The sequence below is a fragment of the Diadema antillarum genome, unplaced genomic scaffold (assembly GCF_040938485.1).
Source record: "Diadema antillarum isolate AM-2024a unplaced genomic scaffold, OU_Dant_1.0 scf00000066, whole genome shotgun sequence".
In the NCBI taxonomy this organism is placed as follows: domain Eukaryota; kingdom Metazoa; phylum Echinodermata; class Echinoidea; order Diadematoida; family Diadematidae; genus Diadema; species Diadema antillarum.
In genome coordinates this window covers 2,567,178-2,588,264 of record NW_027270955.1, presented here as the reverse complement: position 1 = coordinate 2,588,264, position 21,087 = coordinate 2,567,178, and the positions used below count along the sequence as shown (strand labels likewise).

At 38.8% G+C, this 21,087-nt stretch overlaps 2 protein-coding genes across 2 annotated transcripts in view; one reads left to right on the top strand and one right to left on the bottom strand.

The window, feature by feature from the left end:
* Positions 1–1,334: 1,334 nt before the first annotated feature.
* On the top strand, positions 1,335–11,611 carry LOC139716514 (uncharacterized). The gene is made up of 8 exons (XM_071628054.1): positions 1,335–1,579; positions 3,921–4,568; positions 5,847–5,966; positions 6,470–6,650; positions 7,677–7,789; positions 9,726–9,815; positions 10,662–10,906; positions 11,382–11,611. Exons 1-8 carry the CDS (start codon positions 1,335–1,337, stop codon positions 11,609–11,611), a joined length of 1,872 nt encoding a protein of 623 aa, XP_071484155.1.
* A 6,617-nt stretch (positions 11,612–18,228) lies between these two features.
* LOC139716513 (uncharacterized) overlaps positions 18,229–21,087 on the bottom strand; it is a 39,625-nt gene continuing 36,766 nt past the window's right edge. The window contains exons 9-10 of the mRNA XM_071628052.1: positions 20,122–20,322; positions 18,229–18,248 (exon numbers count right to left, since the gene is read on the bottom strand). Of these exons, the coding sequence (XP_071484153.1) occupies positions 18,229–18,248; positions 20,122–20,322 (221 nt within the window). The remainder of the gene's footprint in view (positions 18,249–20,121; positions 20,323–21,087) is intronic.

Below are 21,087 nucleotides of genomic sequence, written 5' to 3'. Positions count from 1 at the left end.
ATCAAGACAGCTGTGGTTGCATTTCTATTATATAAACAGTGTATTTTTTTTTGAAGGCTTTTAACGGAAACCAAAAACCAAAAGAGAAACGTGGATTGAGTGAAAGCAGCAACATTAGTAGAGCACATCAGTGCAAGTTTGAGGAAATTCGGACAATCGATGCAAAAGTTATGCATTTTAAAAGTTTTGGTGTTGGAACCACTGGATAAGGAGACTACTTGAGTTTATGACATCATGTGTGGACAACAATATAAAAAAGTACAATAAAATTCAACATGCTTTCACTTTTTTAGCGTAATGAAAGAGCCCTTGACTAACCGCTTTCAGAAAGCCGGGGGATAATTACTTCCCTTAACATACTGTATTTTAGTATCAAGTTGATGGAATGTGTAATTTTCATACACAATGAATTTTTGTGGAATCCCCTTTATATTTTCTTTATTATTGTTGCCTACATATGACGTCATGAACTCTAGTAGGCTCTCTATCCAGTCATTACAACACCAAAACTTTAAAAAATAATAACTTTTGCATCGATTGTCCGATTTTTCTCAAACTTTTACTGATATGCTGTACTAATGTTGCTGCTTTCACTCAATCCTCTTTGCTCTTTGGGTTTTGGTTTCCTTTAATTCCAGAGTGGAAAAAGATAGAGTTTTGATAGCGCTGTTAAAGGAAGTATCCGCTCGAGATTACGCTGTAACAATCGGAAGCACACGTGGGATAAGACAACGCCTCCCTCGAAACGCTTTCTGTCATGAACTTTGCCAGGAAATAAAATACCGGTAAAGAGCGCACCATGTGTTATATGTAAAATGTCGCATCAGAGGTCATCATGGGGACTCCCATACTCCCACTTCGTCTAATAGCCATTAACTTAGTCTCAACCTACATGGTCTAATCCCGTTTCGTATACAACCAGTTCGTCTGACCATTTAGTCCATATGCCACTGTAGTCCCATTTGCCAGCGATCTACTTCCAGATGGGCTGTTCCCATTTTGTCTAATACCCACAGTTTATAAGACAAAATGGAAAAAAAAATCCACGGAGTCAAAATTGCAATTAGACCATCTGGTCACTAGGCGAAATGATAATTGGTCAAACTGAACATTGACCAAGTGACGATTAGACCAAACGGGCATTAGACGAAATTGATAGTAGACCAAATGAGTTTAGCCATAGTGATGTTAAACGAACTGGGAAGTAGACCATCTGATATTAGACCAAGTGGCAATAGACCTTCATGTGATGGTGCATTAACACGTATTCAAGGCTATTGGGTTGCTCTCTTTAACGCTCTTTCCTTTTTGGTCACTCTTCCATTGTAGTCGACATGAAGCGTCTACTCAAGCTACGGAGGCCAGTGATACTGAAGTGCTTTGCGTTGCTAGGCGTGGCATCTCTCCTCATTACCCTAGCGACGTCGCGAACATCGTCCTCTCGTGGAGACATCGGGGCGCTGGATGACGCTGCAAGAGATATGTTGGAGAGGACAAAAGGGCGACGGGATGGACTCGAAATAAGAGCGGGAGTACGAAGCGAGAGAGCCAATTCAATAGGGTCAGTCTTAAGACCAGGGTATGTACTGCATGAGATTTGAAGTGGATAGAACATGATTATATCCTTTCTGATACATTATAAAATGTGTGCATCCACGTGTTCATGCTACATAGATGGGATCCAGAGTACATGTCATAAATCGTTGCTGGCTTCAAATCCAGCCATATAAAAACTTTATGTGTGTCGGGAGAAGGTGATTTCCTGCAAAATATGCAATAAAATATGTACAGCATGTACAGAGTTCACAAAGTTTGTACACTCAGGGAACCGGAAGAGGGGGCGTTTCTATCCCACCTCCCTTACTGAACCGATTTAGCCCATCGTCTAGCAACTGCTGAAAATCAACGAGGTAGCATTTTCTGTGTAAAGAAGGCAAATATCCTGTTCTGGAATCAGGTGGACGCAACCAGGCTTATCGAACGTGCACACTTGCACGGCTCACGGCAGGAATTGTCACCATGCATGCAGAGTTTCCACTCGTGGGTCTTTCCCATTTCTGAGTTATGGAACTTCAGTGTTCTCCCCCTGTCGCTACGTCGTGATGTTTGACACAAACACACTGATTGTGCAAATTAGCCGAGGTGAAGACGTCATCAACTCGCCACTGTCACACTAATTTGTGCACAAAATATTAAATCCATGTTATTTGACCTATACGTTATCCAGTACCCCCCCCCCCTATAGTTCATTGCTGCTAAGTTTCAGCAATAAACAGGGCGATATTGTTTGGATTAAACACTGCATTTGGTAAATATTTGTGTGTAAGTTACGATAACGATTCCCGATGCATTCTTGCTTTCGTTTCTGAACAAATGCTCATGACCTTTGTCATAATGTATTTTTCCCCATTGGGTCACGCCTTTATTCTTTTGATGTCAGTAGGCCTATACGGTAAAACTCCTTCAAGGGGCCCCGACTCGCACGCCAATGTGCCCGCAGGGTAGTCAGGGTGCCAAAAACACGACTGCGTATACAGTTTCTCGTGACAGGCGTTGCAATGGTCATTCAAATCAACCACACCATATACAAAGTTAATAATGATAATAATAATAAATAATGTATAAAGCGCAGAAACTATGTCTATATATTCTACTGCGCTTCAAGAGCTCTTAAATTCCTATGTTGCACAATGCTGCCTGGGAAGTAAAAAAGAAAAGAAAAAAGAAATAGGCCAATGCTAAAACAAAAAGTTTTCACTTTTGATTTGAAACTGTCTAAAGTCTGACATTTCCGAATGTCTAATGGTAATCTACTCCACAATCTATTGGGGCTGCACAAGTTGTATATAGAGGACTGTTTATTCCTCACATATTCATCATGCTACCATGGCCCTCTATAACAATGGTCTTCAATAAAGAGGCCATACAGTCCTTCATACGATTTTCCGCAATCATCGAAGCTTTATATTGACTCTTTTATTGCGTAGCATTCCACTCTGTAGAAGTTATCAACCGTATATGAATTATGAGAATAGAGGCCATTCAAGGACATACACTGTAGTGTGTTCCTGGTTGTGCACCATACAGAGCCTGAGTGAATAAATGGATGGATGAATAGATGTATGAAATAGTACATCTATTGGTTATATTGAATGAAAGGAAGTTGCTAGGGGAACAAATGCATTATTTAGCGTATGTACATGTTGCATTGCATTAGAAACTGTGCCGGCAAGTACTCAAGCTACTTGGGAAAATCAATTTTGGTATACTCTGTCAGAGACAAGTTCCCACGTTATGAATCATTCGGTGATTTTATCAACCATTATCATGTCGTATACCTTCATTTTTTCATAGCTTTATTAAATGTACATGATAACAATATCGGAGACTCAGCATTTGGGGCAATTATATAGATTAGAGATTTCAAATTTGAAACATAATTAAACAATATGCATTTTCTACGTGGTTATCTTGCCTGAGATTGTGAAGTCGATCCAATGCTTTTACATGATTTTATTTTTCTTTCAATAACAAACCTGAAACTTTTATCCTCCGAATGTCATTGGGAGCTACAATGTAAACGTCAGTTCAATTTCATCTTGATAGAGCTACGTATTAGTTTTTGTTTTGTATTTTTTTTTTTTTTTTTTTTTAGTGATTTCAAAACTTGGTTCATCTCTAGACAAACAGTCAAGAAGTTGGATGTTTTAAATGATTGTTTGTTTATATTGCTTATAGGAAAGACATTTTTACGTCAACAAGTCTATGCAATACGTTCAATTCCATGTACTTATTATTTTATCTGTTTACGTTGGCAGAAATGTGGGATGTGGGATATCTATTCTTCTATAACGGTGAGCCAGAAATGAAAAAAAAAAAATCATGATAATATTCTGTCAAACTTTGTTTCATTTCTCAAGGTTATTAAGACCCGACAGAGAAGTCGGAGGAACGTTACAGGGCCAACGGCACGAACATGCCCAAGAACTCTCCCGCGGCTTGAAGCAAGACGAGCTATTCGATCACGAACAGGATGCCGTAGACCCGTTCGCAGCGGGACACCACGTTCCAGACGACGAAGACATGCTTCGCGGCGCCCGTGACCCATGGCCGGGAGACAATGCAGAGAGCGAGTTCCCTGCAGGGCGGGAAACCATCGCAGACGGGAGGGACGAGCCTTATGTAAGAGGTGATGAAGCACCAAGAGCAAATGTAGATAATATGGTACACGGCGGTGACGCTGACGTCTCGAACCCTAAACGCCAAGTGGCGGCAGTCGAGCCGCAGAAGGTGGCAGCAGTCGAGCCGCTGAAGAAAGCGGCCCCCGCCCGCAAGGCGCAATCCTCGACGGTGCTGAAGCAGAAGCGTGTACGCCTGGTTCGGAAGACCATCCGACACGGGAAGGTGATCAACGAAGAGGTGCTCGGTGTGAAGACCATGATCGTCGACGACAAGGGAAAGCCAGTCAAAAATCAGCGCGCCGCCTACGATGAAATATGGTACAGCGACATTCTTAAGGGGAGCTATCGAGCGAGGACGGTGCACCTAACAAACGTTACGAACCAAGGGTGAGTTCCAATGACCATATCCTCAGATTCACGTATTACAGAGAGTCACAAGTGTAGTCGTTTGATGCAAACTAAAGCGATCATTTATCACTTCATACATTTCTAGCAGATAAAGTATGGTAAACACGGTTGATCGCACAGATAATTTAAATGACAGGCATGAGGGGGGGGGGGAGAACATTCGAAATGTTCTGTTCCAAATTAATATGCAAAATGCATAGTGTTGGTATTGCTCGTCTTAAATCGCAACTGTATAATACTCTTGACCTGATAAGCATGCTTATCTTCTCTTCATGGTTAAAGTGCTACACCACTTCATCACATGTTTAAAGTGACATCTATGTATAAAGTGTTAATCTTGCAAACCAAAAGGAAGAAGTGTCTCCTTAGAGGGATGGCATAAAAGATGGAAATGAGGATTGAGCTTTTTACTTGTTTATGAGATACCAAGAAGCCAGTTATGAAATAAAACAGGGCATACTAGTACCATTCTAAGAGGAATTCGAAGTTTCTTAGATGAAAATCAGTGTTGGAATGATGGCTAAGACATTCAAAAAGAAAGTAAAGCAAAGCGATCCTAATAAAAGGTGTGTCCCACCTTTTATTAGGATGTATAGGGCCTATACGGTGTATGAAAACAAACATGAATTAAAAAAATGTACGTCACTGATCGGTCTTTGGAAATTCTTAAAGTTATTCCAGCATCTCATGTCAGTAGGAAATACATTTCGCAAAATTATTTTAATGTTTACAAACTTCTCCAAGTAATGTTCTGTTTTGCATGGATGTGCTTTGAGAGTTATGGCCTCTCTATGGCTATGTCATGAAAGCATTTGCTATGCTTCAATCGATGCCGTCACTAAATTTACGGCCGATTTTCAGTGGAACTGCAACAGTTATAATTTCTGTCTCCATTTTACCCCACTGTCAAGTGGTATCACACTTCAGTTGAACTCGGTGGTTGCACTTAATGGTTTTAATCGGCACGTAAACCAAATCACAAATTTTGACTCCCAGGACATTATTTTGAAAATGAGTCTAAGGTTCGTTAAGAGCGAGGCGGGTTTTGCTGAGCTAAAGTGCACTGTACCAAGAAACATAATGCTGTTAATTCTCGGGATTTCCCCAACTGGCATACGCATTATGTGACATTTCAGATAATGTTCTACCGAATTGAATTAATGATTAATATGGTCTATTACCACATCTGTATTAATTTCTTTGTCCTTGCGTTTTTGTGTACTTTATGATTATGCTCCTGCATGCCTCTTCCTGCAGACGGCACTTAACAGAGGAGCTTTGGAAGTTCGATGACCCCAACTCAGAGAGACTCTTTCTGTACAATAAACTGCTACAGCACGACTGGCACGTCAACAGGACAAATCTAGAACTCCTCAGGTCGGTTAAATACAATCTCTACATAACAGAATGTCCGTCTGAATTGATACGTTGACCATGTACATCCGGTGAACGCCCAAGACGTGGTGACGTTGGCGTCCGCCTAGGGCCTGCGCTATGTTATCTTCTTTGTTGTTCCCTGCGTACCTACAATTTAAACCCCACAAAGAAGTCTGTATACCTTTTTGTTATTTTTCCGTGATTTTGTTTGTTGCTTTAGTTCTCATTCTCTTTTAAGGTCTATTTTCCCAATCAAACCTAAGCTCTGGCGCAAGTTCTAATTCCAGTTGCTAGAGAGTGTGCGTGTTCTTTCACCTGTTAAAACCTTATTTTTCGTCCTAAAAAAGAGAGGATTTGCCAATGACATTATCACCTCCTGTTTCATTTATTGTAATTACAGTAAAATGTGTAATTCTCAGCATCATCATCTCCATCATCATCATCATCATCATCACCATCATCACCATTTTAATCACTGTCATTGTATATCGATCACCTGACAGGAGAGAGTTGGCAGAAGATGGCGTGGACTCTAGACATACCTTGATACTGACCCGCGAAAACTCGCCCCTCGGTTCTCAGTACCCGTTCTATGCCAGCTCCAGGGTGATGAGTGTTGGCAAAGAAATTCAGCGGCTGTACTACTACAACGTAACCAAAGAGCTACATAGATACATTCCAGAGGTAATATCGGCCCTCGTGTTCCTTCTTGAGGGCATTGTAATATACAGTACACACAAATGTCTTGGGTGACTAAAACTTGAGCTCAACATGATGGGATATTATGCCTACTGGCGTAAGCTCGTTTGTTGATCATGATGTCATGAATAAGAATATGAAAATGTACGCGAGAAAGATTAAATACACTGTTGTCATGCTATTTCGGCATTTGTTCGTAACGGCAAATGTAGTAACATACATGTACTCTACATCCTACTGTAAAACCATACAACCTAGTCTGGCTTCGAGAACATGTGTTCGTACTATTTCGTAAATGGCGTAAATACTCAATTCTGAGTGACACACGCCATTAAAACCAAAACAACAACATTCACTTTCCCAGAATATTAACGCCCTCTATCGACAAAAGACGTAACAGCTTGAGCTGGATGACGTCAGTACCGATAGCTCGGTTGAGCTGTAATGTTTTATGTACACGCGACAATACAGAAGAGAATTGGGTACATAGGAAAGACTGGAAAGAAAGGCAATAAAACTTTGGCATTAGTGGCCCAGTGGGTAAGGCTTGTCAGACTAGGATCAGTTGCAAGACTGTGGTTGAAGTCCCTGCATGGTTGCAGGTGTTGTAGTGCCTCTATAGCAAGGCATTTAATCATTGTTTGTTCCGCCTTTATAGGACATTGATCTTTTGTGGTTGCCTGCTTACGAACACTCATACCCTTTGCCATGTTTGTTGTCACATAATACTGATGATAATTTACGGTTCAAAGAACTAGGACCATGTGAGCCTCTTGGAAAAATGTTCTAATCCCCGAAACCATGCACTTCTCTCTTATACCAGCTATTCCTATATTATGGTGAATAAGTACTAAAACAAACAAACAAACGAATACCACGAAATCAACCGTGTGGTAGAAGAAAACACTATCATTTCTGATTAATATGCCCTATATATATTTATCTAACTAGTATACCCATACAATGTATTACATTTTGTCTGTCACACTTTTTTATTTGTCTCGTACACAGGTGAGTCCATTCCGAGAGAAACTCTACAAGAAGTGCGCAGTGGTGGGGAACAGCGGAAGCCTTCTAAACAGCGGGTGTGGAAGCGAAATCGATTCCAGTGATATGGTTTTCAGGTATGGATGCACTCTGATATGACAATTTGTGAAAGAAACGGTCATTCTGTAGTGAGTATACATTAATTAGAAAAGTTGTGAAAGGATAGCATCGTCACCGAAAGGAATTTGCATGGCATGGATGTGATAAAGAGAGCAATGGTGTTATTTTATCAACACGTCATGATTCTTTACACTTTTTTTTTATTTTTAAGTACATTTTCAACGTTCGTTTGTTCGATACTTTTTTATCCTGATTGCATTCGACTTGGTGTTTCCCTTCAATGTAGGAAAAGCAGACGTGTGTGAGAATTATAGCACTATGAGAGAGTTCAGGGAGTCCGTTGCGGCCTCATTTATTATACTGAATTAAGATACGGTCGTGCATTCAAATCAAGTTTGGAGCAAAACATTTATCGTTTCGGTGGGAATATGTTCAAAAGATTTGTTCAAACCAAACTTTGTTTGTTACCGGGTGTTGTATGTGTGGTGTGTTTTTTTTTTTTCAATACATTACAGCTTTAATTTCGGGTCGAAGCTAAGATAGAATGTGGTGACCTATGTTAGGCTTTTGTCTGACAGATAACCCCTCCCCCTTTTCTGTGCACGCAGCATACAGAAGACGCCTTTGATGTGACCCACTTTGATCCAAACTTTTGTTAGTTACGATTCACACCAGTTATTGTCTGACGTCCTCTCTCTCTCTTTCTCTCTCCCTCCAAATAAAAGGACACAAATTGGGCTCTCCTCACATGCCCGCGAACAAACGCTGGCGGGTTTAGAAAATAATCCACAACAATTCGTTTGCGTGATTTTCTTTCTCTTTAGATAAGTGAATATAAATTTACTTTTTTGTCATCTCTGCTTATTCTCTATTACATGTTAATGTATGTTTGGTTTGATGGTTTATTGAAATCGTGACTCGCAGCAATGAAATTGCTCACATTTGTACATAAAACGCGTGATGAATACATAGATATGAACAAAAATGTCTAATAATGAATGTTTTATTTCATCATATTTTATTTTCTACTACGTGTACTACCGCTAGTGAATCATTACGCTACCAATCAAAAGTGGAGCTATTCGTGAAAAATATGGACACACGTCGCTATTTCATTTGCATGTTTTTGCAGAGTATTGTGTATGCGTGTATATGTGTTGTGTTTATTTTACTCATTTCTACATTTGAGTATAAAACATTGATTTTAAAAAGTGCTTACGTATATAAAGTACTTAAAGGGGATAGCTAGTAACTGATCAGTGAGAATGCTGTGGGATGATTGTAACAATCCTTGTGGGATTCATTTAAGAGTACATAATATATCTAGTGTTGTGTGAAAATTATTCGCAGCAGAATGGTCTCATATTCAAGTAATGTGCAGTTTAATGTTTCCAGGTTATCATGCCTGTACAGTGACGGGGCATTTAACTGCGCATTACTTGAATATGAGACCGTTCTGCTGCGAATAATTTTCACCCAACAATAGATATATAATGTACTGAACTCTTAAATGAATCCCACAAGAATTGGAACAATCATCCCCCAGCATTCCCACTGATTCCCACTGATCAGTTACTAGCCATCCCCAGTGCCGTATATTAGGAGAGTCTGGCCAACTGCTAATTTGGACGCCATGTCGTTACCGCGCGTACTACGCGTCACAGGATTAGCGTGTACGCTCAGACGTAACAAAATAACCAAGCCAAATAAGGGGCAGTTAACAATGGGCATTGCGTATGAGCGCACTTCATAACGACATGGCGCCTGTAGATCACGGGACCAGCTTTTGACCAATCACAGGCTTCAAAACACGTAAGCCAAAAACCGAGTTGGCCAGACTCTCTTAATACAGTATACGGCACTGGCCATCCCCTTTAAAAGTTATATAATTATGAATGCATGATGTTACAACATATGTGATTTTCACTCTCCATATCATGTTTTTCTTTCCAGATGTAATGCTGCACCTATTAGGAAATTTGCTGAGGATGCCGGAAAGAAGAGCAATATTACAACATTTAATCCAAGCATATTTCACAAGAAGTAAGCGGTGGTGAAAGTGCTTCTTGTTGCCTAAACGCACCATTTAAGCTCTTACAAATATAGTGGAAATAAAGCCAAGACGAAAACAGAATCCGAATTGTAATACTTCTTTTTAGTCAATGACATATACTTATTCAACACCATATTTTTTTTAAGCCTTGTATACGGCGTGTCTTCATGTCTTCGTAAGAAATTTTTTTATGTTACACTCGAGAATTCATGAAGTACAGATGACTTTCGTTATAACTCAAGTCCTCAGAACCGACAGTTTCCCTTCGTTATACAGCGAAATTTCGTTGTAGCCGCACTGTGTAGGCACTCCTATATGCAAGTTGATCGTCATTATCTATTTAGTGTAACAACTGAGTAAGTGCTTTTATGAACAGAAAAATAGTGCAGCACTCTCTTATGAAATTGAATTTTTTTCTGCCCAATCATATTTCTTTTCACACCCGCTTACAAGAGGGGTAATGTATCAGCGGTGTTGTTATTGTCCAGACATACCGGCATTTGTTTCAGTACCGCTCATTTTCAATAGCGATCAGGGAATTGATTTTTGGGTGGTGGTGCTTTTATTTGGTTGTTGTTGTTTTTTTCATTAAGCAATCAACTGTGACAATGTTAAAACATAGCTAACGCACTTTTCATCGTGAATCATTCTGTGACCAACTCTACCTCGTTCCACCGACCATTACTGTTTTGTTGTGTTGCGCAGCTTGAAATAATCGTCAGAAAATGGCAAAGGAAGTGCATCGTTTTGCAGTTTGTAACGAAAGCATTATTTGGCAAAGGTAAAAACGTCTGTTCTTTCTATTTTTGGTCTGCCCCCACCCCACTTTTCTAAAGATTTAACGGCCTTACCAGACAAGAAGACTACGCTGCATTTCGGGAGAATATCACAGAGTACCACGGCTACGTTTGGATGACATGTATCGGGGCGGCTTCCCTGTACAACGTGTGTCTGTCCACCGTGCAGGACGAGGCGAACACGGACGAGGCCGATCCCCGCCTCGTGGTGGCGCACTCCAATGAGTTCGTCAGCTTCTGGAATTTCTGGAAGAGGAGAAACTTCACGAGTCAGCCGTCCACCGGTACCTATTTTTTTTTTTTTCATTTTGTCTAACTTTTTATAAGTTTGTTCACAATTTGATGCAAGCAAAGTGGACATCGGAGTCGAGAATTAGAAAATTAGATAATGGCTACTAATAGATGTTATTTAAAAGTGTAATCGTTCGCCATTTTGCAAGTTGGTTTTAATAAATGTATTGAAATCAGAGAAGAAAGAGGTAGAAGATAAATCCAAAGCAGAATAAAGATAAGAAGATTATGGCGTTCTAAACCCCCACCATACACACTTTGTGCTCTCTCTTTCAACAACAACAATAACAACAAAATGGAGGGGGAGGGTGAGTGGAAACAGAGGGGGAAAATTCACAACATCTATGACTTTCCACAGGATCCGTCCTTTTGATTCTTCTCGTCTAAGCTTGGGTAACGTCTATTGTCCTTGACCCCCCCCCCCCCCCAAGCTCACACAAGGTAATTTTGTCGGATTCTTCTTTACAGGGTTCTACATGGTACACGTAGCGATGCAGTTGTGCGAGGAGACACACGTCTACGGTTTCTGGCCCTTCCCTCTGCGGCTGGACACGGGGTTCGAGCGGGTACCTTACCATTATTTCGACGACGTTCTGCTAGAAAAGAAACACGGAATGAACAGCGAATTCTCCAACCTCCTACAGTACCACGAGCTGGGACTCTTACGACTACACACGGGGAAATGCCGGGGAGGATAGCGACGAGCTAATGGGGTATTAAACGCCCCCGCTCTTCAACTTTTTTTTGCCACTGTCAGCTGCTGTAAATCCTGATGTCAGTGTTTGAGATGCTGAGAATGTTTAAGGTGCGTGGCTACCAGCATAGCCGCGAGTGAGGTGAAACCATTCCGTCTATAAATCTTCGCGTGTGCTTGCTTATGCATGGACTCTGTCGTTGAGGAACAGAGCAAAACGTAGGTGGAGTTGGAGAACCGGTGACGCGTCCATACACACTTGTCGCGATGGTGATTTTTGTCCACCGAGAAACATTACTACAGAGAGGGTTATGGTACGATGAGGATTACCGTAAAGATGGTGAAGAAGCGATTGAGAAGCATTGTGATGAAAAACTAGAACAGGGAGAACCTCTGATGAAGATCAGGGCCGGTGCTGCCGTGTACTTTTTTAGAAGTGAAGGGGCACAGCTTATGGGAAACAGGGACGTCAATTCATTGTGAGGATGGCGGGGGGACATTTTGGATGACGGGTAATTGTGTCGTAGAATCGGCTGACAAGCAATTTTAAAAAGGGCTTGACATTTTCTGACGCCACTTCGGGGATTAATCGATTGAGAAGAAAAGGTCTCGTACTTTTAGGTGCCATTTTCCCTACAAAACTCGGCTGACAAGCTTCACTGTTTTTTTGATGCCTCTCCTCTAACAGCATCGGCTGCTGACGACAAAAAAATCTAACCCTATATATATATATATTTTTTTTTTTTTTTTTGCAAAAACCTAAGTGTGAGGGGATATGTCGTGGTAAGAACCTATGTATTGTGCAAAAAAAAAAAGAAGAAGAAGTGGTTGCGCCGGCCCTGAATATTAAGTAACAAGTTCACTGAGAAGCAATAGTGGTGAGGTCGAAATGTTGGTGATTATGATGGTCAACATGATTAAAAATTATCAAGTTAGGGGAAAGAGTCAGTACTGTTGATTGACTGTGTGTTCTAATCGTGATGGAAGTATGACGAAGACCAACGGGCGCTCATACGTATGACAAAATGATGGCTTCATTCGGAGGGCGATGACGTTCAAGGTGCTGAAGCTTTTGTAATGAGGTGAATAAGATGAGGACGACAAAAAAGTACTTAGTCACTTTTATCACTTTATAATTGCCAAAAGTCAAACTTCGTCAGCTGACTTTGGATAGTGAGACTCCGGTAAGGATGACGTCACACTGGCCCGAAATTGATGGCCATACAAACATGGAATTTACATTTTTGCGTGACGTTATCTCCGAACTTGGTTACAAGCCAGTCAAAGGCCAAAGTACGATCTTTTGCTCGAGGACGGAGAAACTCTACGCGCCGTTATAGGAGGGTTTTAAGATGCCCTGATGAATATCCCGATGTATTTACGATCAGGGCCGGAATTTGAGCATTCCCATTTACCTATAGTAGTGTACATCGTTGCTCAACATCGGGACAGTGTGAAGCCTATGTAAAGTATGTTCCAAAGAAATAATTTGTCTCTCTTTCGTGAGTTCTCACTTATTTTCGATTGAAGCTATGCGACAGATCAGTATTTAAGATTGTATTTGTAAGTTACATGATCGAATACGAGGAGTAAAATATTCCTCGATATGTCGTTTTCTTTCTTTTTATTTATTCATTTTTTTTTGGCTATGTCTTTATGACAAATTCAATCACCTTGATGATTATTTTAACGACATTTGAAGTTGTTCTTGTTGTCAGATTTTTTTTTTTACAGAATAATACAGAATAATGATGTCAGCAATTAACATTCACTTCAAAAGTTTTTGTGGCGGTTTCGCGTAATGTAATTTCCTCAGGGTGTTAAGGTATAGCCATGGTTTATACGATCCTTCTATCCCTCTCTCTCTCTCTCTCTCTTTCTCACTATCTACCTCAAATATGCTCCAAACAATGTGCGCAGACTATTTTCATGGAGTTTATAAGAGTAGACTGATGAAAGCTCATTTCCATGAAGGTTTGAAAGTAAGGGTAATTTCAGTCAGGTCGCTTGTACCGCTGCATGCTGTAGAAATCTTCATCTCTGCTTTTATTGCGGTACGAGGGACTCCAGGGCCCTGTCTTATGAAGAAATTGATTATGAGGTTGATTTCAACTATAAGTCTATGTCAGCCTGTGTGTTAAGGAAATTTAAAATCGATATTATCTTTTGATAAAACGGGGCCCTGTTATAACGAAGTCATCGGGAGCGGCATTTTTCTTTCAATATATTAAAATATTGTTTTAACCGAGCAGTAAATTAGGTATACAGAGATATATAGGTGATCATTTAAGGGCCTGAATTTTTACTTCGCTGTAATCGAGAATTCCACTGTAACCGCCTTCGTTATAACGAGAGTACACTGTATACTGTATTTATTACCTAGAGTACATGGCTCACTGGGATGTAAAAAGAATGCGCATTTCTGTCACATACCACAGTGGTAACTCGGCAATAAACATGTCAGGGTCTTTCTTCTTGAACAAACGGAACTACAGTTTTTACTCATTGTGAGCCGCAATGACTATACATGAAGTAATTCCTGAAGCAGTCAGATTAATTAAAAAAAAAACCTGGACGGTATCATTTTGAAACTGTTTTCGTAGTGACTAAATTCCTTGCAACTTTCAAAAATTGCAGGAATCTTTATGAAACTAGCCATACATGTGACGACATAGATCACGTGATACGCCGAAGTCATTTCATTGGTCCCGGTGGAAACATTCCCCCACCCTTTTCTTTATTTATTTCAGTTTTTAGTGAGTTAACAACACATCTGTTGTAGTGAACAAACTATCACGATCAAGCTGACTTTTAGATGCTTTCTTGTTATTTAAAAGATGATGATTAGAAAAAAAAAAACAACAATGAGAATAAATGATTTTATGAGCGTTTTTTCCCAATGATGGTGGAGGCAACATCCTCTTTAATCCAGCATTGCTGACGAAAAGAAAAAAAAAAAAAAAAAAGAATTGAGATAATTACATGTACAAGCAAATATTAGCGGTTAAAAGGAGCTCGTGCGTTTGCTGACATCTTGGTCTTTCGCTAGTACGTTTATGCCCGGACTATTTGGTTGTGGATAGTTATGTTCGGATAGCCGCGATGAACAATGCACTGCCAGTTGTACAGAGATGTTCCATTTACATTGTAATGATATATCATTTCACGTTAGCAGAAAGAACAAGTTATTCGTCTCTGTTAATATACCGACAGTAAACCTATCATGTCAGTGTTAGTGTAGGCCTCTAATTAAGGAAAATCGTGCTCGTTATTTACTACTACTACGACAATAGTAATAGTAATAATGATGATGATGATGGGAAAAATAATAATAATGATAATACTACTACTACTACTACTACTAATAATAATAATAATAATAATGATAGTAATAAAATTAGTAATAATAATAACATTAATTATAATTATTATTATAATCATTATTATTACTATTATTATTATTATTATTATTATTATTATTATTATCATTATCATTACTACTATTTCTACCATTACTATCATTACTATTGTTATTATTATCAATATTATCAAGTTTCAAAAGGAATGACGGTTAGTGGTCTCAGCACCAGCAACGCAGTCAAATGCATACTAATGATTTCATCTGTGCCTGTTTAACTGTTCATCGCTCATTACACAAAATCATCCTTGGGGAATTTCGTCAGTCCCGTTGATACGAAAGAACAAAATTTTCTTTTATGTCGTAAAAAAGAAAATGAAATGACATGCTGCCTTAGTTGCGTAGTCTAAGTGGTTTTACTTCCGCGCGTAGACCTCCTGCAGCCAAATCAGAATTAGACCTACCACTGTATAGAGGGATTCACAAACGTAGGAAAGCAAAACACGAACTGCGCAGCTCCGTTTCACATGCGTCCTTTCACGAGTGCAATTTACGACTCTAATAATGTTATTGTTATATCTCGACAAAGGTATAAGAAACTCGCATTTTCATATTTTTGAATGTATTCATTCTGTGGAAGCTTATTTTATTAACTACTTTGTAATCTGAAATTTTTGTATCGACTATGCATCGATGATATTGTATGATTGAATATGTACTAAATAAAGTGACCTGTTATTATACCAAATGCTGTAAAAAAAATATTGGTTTACAGTTGTTTTTGTTTATGTTTGTTCCATTGCGTTAAAAGAGCAGGAAAATACCAAACGGATGATAGCAAAAGGATGACAGATGTAGTATCAATGTTTTCCTTTCTCATTAGTTTCTCATCAATCGCAAATGTACTTGAGGAAGGCCATGGAGGAATACTTTCATCAGCTTCTTTTCTTTTCTTTTTTTTTTTAATTTGGGGGAGTACACAGGTGTACACAGCAGAATCACAACAGAAAAGACATGAAACGAATTTGAAGGAAAGTTTGACGAAAATGATCGCTAAAAGACGAAATTACTTTTGCTGTTATGTTTGCAGCGAGTGTTAGGGACGAATTTGAATAGTAAAAATGTAAAAAATGACGGGAATGTGTGACAAAAAACTATGAATAGACTTTGTTCGAAAATGATCGACAAAAGACGAATTTGAAACTAGGATTAGCATATTCCAGACTTCTCGCGACGAAACTGAACTGAAAGACTTAGGCCTAACAAGACTCCTGAAGAAGGTGTAGGACGTCGAAAATTTGAGTCGCATAAACTCGTGCTTTATTGGCCAAAAATGCATAACCAGTTTGTTTCTTCATTTCTTCATGGAGCCAATGCATGAAATCTCGACATCGACTTTACATGGATAGATAAATGGAAAAGGGATAAAACAGAGAGGAAATGTGCAGAACGTGAAACCAGACAATTGTGCAAACACACACACAGGTCACCGAATGTACAGGCGTAAATATAATACATTGTATACATAATATGACAATTATTTCAGCAGAGACGTTTTGCTTTCTGACACTCAAGATGGTTTATGAAACTCGAATCTATTATTATTACTTTCTCCTGTGTTGAAAGCTTCACAAACGTTTAAAGGTTATAAAAACTCCGCAAGTATCTACAATCTACGTCATGCTCTGGCATTTCTTTTTTTTCACATTAAGTGTTTATTGAGTATGTACAGTATATCCGTGCGCCAGGGTTTGCAGTGTAAATCTATGTGGATTTTACAATACTTGAGCTGGTCACGAATTCTGGTGCCTCAACACTGCTCGCCACGGACACATTTTTTGGCAAGAAATGGCGGGAATCAATAGCTAGCTCCGGGAAGAGATGGAGGCAAGATCTCAATCTGATTTCAATATCACTTGTGCTCACGTGGTGTTCCGAACTCGAAGCAGACACAAGTGCATAGTGAATTACTATACCTTTGCAAAGCTACAGCATCTGGTCTTTACGACCGCCATGGTGACATGGGGCAATGTGGCTCCATTTGTTGAGCCTACCCTATGGTACCATAATGAGTTGGTTTTTTTTTTTTTTTTTTGGTTTTTTTTTTTTCTGGACCGAAGCCAGCTAAAATAACACACGTTTAGCTTAGCTTGTCTAGTAGGTGAAAGGCAAGTCAACATCCCTTTTCCAGGTATACTAGTGCAAATGTTGATTGTTTTGGAAAAAGCAGTCTGCACATTGTTCATCATCCACATTGAGAAAAGACATTACAAAAGAAATTATGTCATCCCATGGCGAACCTTATCCAAGCATTTCCCGTTAAATTATGTACATCGGTGGCAAACAATGAATAAAGGTATTCGTTCTCTCTTGACAATTAGTGTCATCCATGCTGACTTGGAAATGTACCGTAAAATTTATACATTATGACTTAAAGAAATGAACACTTAGATGTAGACTCCTGGGGGTGTTTCATCAACGTTTGTCAGCGCTGACAATTTCAGCAAAATCCTTGGTTTTGATTGGCTGAGATGCTCTGGTCACTGCCTGTTACTATGGTGATTCAAGTTGTCAGCGCTGACAAACGTTGATGAAACACCCCCAGGTGTCCTGGAATGATTTCCTCGTCAGTTCATTCTTGTCTGCAATGATGGGTATGAATATCGATGCTTGCATAATGCGAGGAGTTTTTTTTTTCCATAAAATCACAACGTGATCCATTCTACAGACAGAGAAACATTTGGCAGAACTTCATTGAGCAATGGTATATTCAGATATGACAAAAAGACAACAGTTATACACGGTATTAAACGTTACTTAAGAGTGGCATGACAAAGGTGCACACATAGAAAGGCAATGAAGATGCAGAATAGAAAAGATGAATATGGAGGAAACAGCTTGCTTCTAATAGTGTCGTTAACTCACTTGTATAAACGTATAAAAACATCAAAATCGTTTGCATAATTGAAAAAAAATGCTTCAAATCTGAAAACATGCTTTTCTGCAAAACATCACTTTATGCATGTAAATAAATTGACAGTATTAAATTGTACAACCTACAATTGCTCTGTATGAGACAAATTTTTTGACACCTGCCTATAGTAAGTTAGACGGTATCTGTGTGATTAATCAATAATATTAACGGTATGATATACAGTCATTTCAAATGTCATATATTTTCAATGACTTGTAATTGGTGCTAAGCCACGTACAGGTGTGTGAAAGGAATATCAGTCCTCTCTCCCACCACCCACAGGGAAACATCACCCCATGCTAAAGAGAACTGAAATAAATGAATTTACAGAGATTGATCCAAGACTGGGGGCATCATGGCCCCTCCGGACATTTTGAGATAACTTCCAGAATTTATAAGATCCAAAACTTCATGACTTTTTTTAGGGTCTTACGCACCTTTTGATACCTAATCATATACCAGCAGCGGATACGGTGTTACGTTAAATTTTACTGTCACATGTCAGTCAAAAATGTAGTATTTGTCCGTGTTTGTGTGTAAAATGAACTAGGTTTTGCAAGATTCTAATGTAATACTTTTGTTTTTCTTGCACAGTTTGAGTTTCAGCTATTAAAATCTGCTCTGAAGTTGAAATCAATTGCTCTGAATGTAAACAACACAAAACAATTGATATTATAGGAAAAAACAATAATTAACACGAAAAATACCGAGATACCCGAGTTTGATAGGCATAACGAGTATAAATGTTTAATTAGATACCTAATGTTTGGTCTTGGATTTGTTAGACAATCAGTTTTCTTACAAATACATGTTAAGCAACTCCTTTCATATATTTCACATTATAGGGATCACTAGACAATCATATTGGCACAAAATATAAAAAAAAATCAACAAAATTAGCATATTTGCATAATTGATTAACCTTCATTGGAAAATTATGGCAACTTTTGTAAAACACCTATGCATTCTTGTAGGTGATGTCATAAAGTAGGGTGTTTGTTGAATTTGGCAACAATCAGACATTCCCTGGCCGAGATCATAGTGGGGCATCATGCCCCCCCCCCTTCCTCAAAACCTCCAAAATATTCCAGCCTTTTTAGGGTTAAACCAAAGAGGACACGGGCCAAGCACTTGGAACTGCACTCGAGTCACACATTGGTATCACAACCACCATACGCAAAATGACGATTTCACTTCATCACCTACCAACTCGCCCATTATATCTTATGGAAACCACGTAAAGAGTAAGGAGACACCATCCCTTCTAGATGTGCTGGTTTTGTCACATGGACATGAACGTCTGCCTATAACTCCTCTTCAGCACCAGTTTAAAATGTCAGCATAGGCAGATTTAAGTGAATTACATGGCATTATTGCAGCGAGTTTCATCAATAAAAGTGTTACTATTGCTATTATGTTATTACAGCTGTATTACTAATTAGTAGCAGTGGTGATGTAAGTCATATTTCCCCTCTGTATGTGCCTCAGGGTTTCCTATATGATTATATGAAATATTTGAAATCGTCCTGGGTACTGTTTTTCCTGGTGAAATTGGTGAATTGCTGATAGCTCGGCCACAATCATGGTTCACATTTTAGTATAGTTTTCTTTTTTCTCTTTTTTTTCTTCTTTTTTTTAATCACATAGGCATACGCCGCTTTTCTTATTTGGCACCATTCACTCGCCTGGTCTTATCTTCTATCCGTTCTCCGTTTCTTTTTCACAAACACTGACTACTCGGGGCCTACAGCCAAACAAGCTTGCTTTCATGTAGGTCCCATCATACTTCCTTTTGTTCAACCCCATTCGATTTGGACTAGTTATCATTTCAATTGATGTGATATTGCCATGTATATTGTTCGTTTTTGCACATTGTTTATAAGGTAAAAGAACCTGTATTATTATTTCTGATGTGACATTCACGTACGAGAAGTATGAAAATAAATGAATTGAATTGAATTGAATTGAATTGAATTGAATTGAATTGAATTAGCATAGATTACGACAAGATTATTCTTCTGGCGAGATCCACTGAAGAGTCTTTATAATATATCATCTTTTTTTCACAATGATATTGGACTAGCAATCGTATACCCCCCCGGAGATACCGAAGAGGAATGTACGTTGGAAAGTTTGTTTTCCTTCTTTTCATTTTCTTTTCTTTCCATTGACTTGATGTTACATTCCGCCGTCTTGAGACAACTCCAGATAAACTTAAGCAGCTTTGTGCTCCTCTCCACATCTTCTTCATGGTTATTGTGGGTGTAATTTTCAACTACGATCATATCCTCTTCGGGAATATCTGGGAGTAATTCCAGCGGACCCCACCCTTTAATCTCCATGTCGGTTTTATGCGTGAAAACGTATGATCTCATCTTCGCACCTTAAAGAAGATAATGAGAAACAGAGAGGGACAGAAAGAGATAACATAAGGAATGAATACAAACACAGAATGCCCATACATTCTTACATTGTTGGTTGAAATACCACACAGAAACGCCAGTGTAATGACAGAAAAATAAAAGTTTAAACTGTTAAAATGAAACTTATGTCGGTAAATATTAAAAAAACGATCCATTATTCAAAGCTTAATCATTTTTATTTGCGAGATACTGTAGTATCGTTTTCAATAAAATGTGCATATTACATTTCTGATTACGTCACTGTCTAATGAATTCCTATTGGTTTTCACATTTCATACAATACACTTTTTTAGATCTGCAAGTTACCAATCACGACTTCGAAAAGGACATGTGATGTTGACTTGATTTGTGAGACAGTTGTGAGGGTGGGTATGCTCTTATTACAATACCATAATTCACAGGTATGGATACAGCTTGTAGGGTGGAACATGTGAAATTTAGAATCTCATATCTGTAACATTACTGTCTGCTTTTACGAAGAAATACGTTGCTCTCTCTGTCTGACGGCTTTGCTTTATTTTGATTGCTGTAAACAATAACTTGAGTTGAGTTTCACTAGATATCCCAAACTTACAGCTCCATCATTGAAAGAATACAAAATTAATATTCCATTATTTTCATTTTTTATTATGTACCTCAACTTCTCTCTCTGCAAACTTTATAGACTTGTGTTCGGATAAGACATCATTATCATCACGAAATATGGGTTTCGCATTTTTTAAATA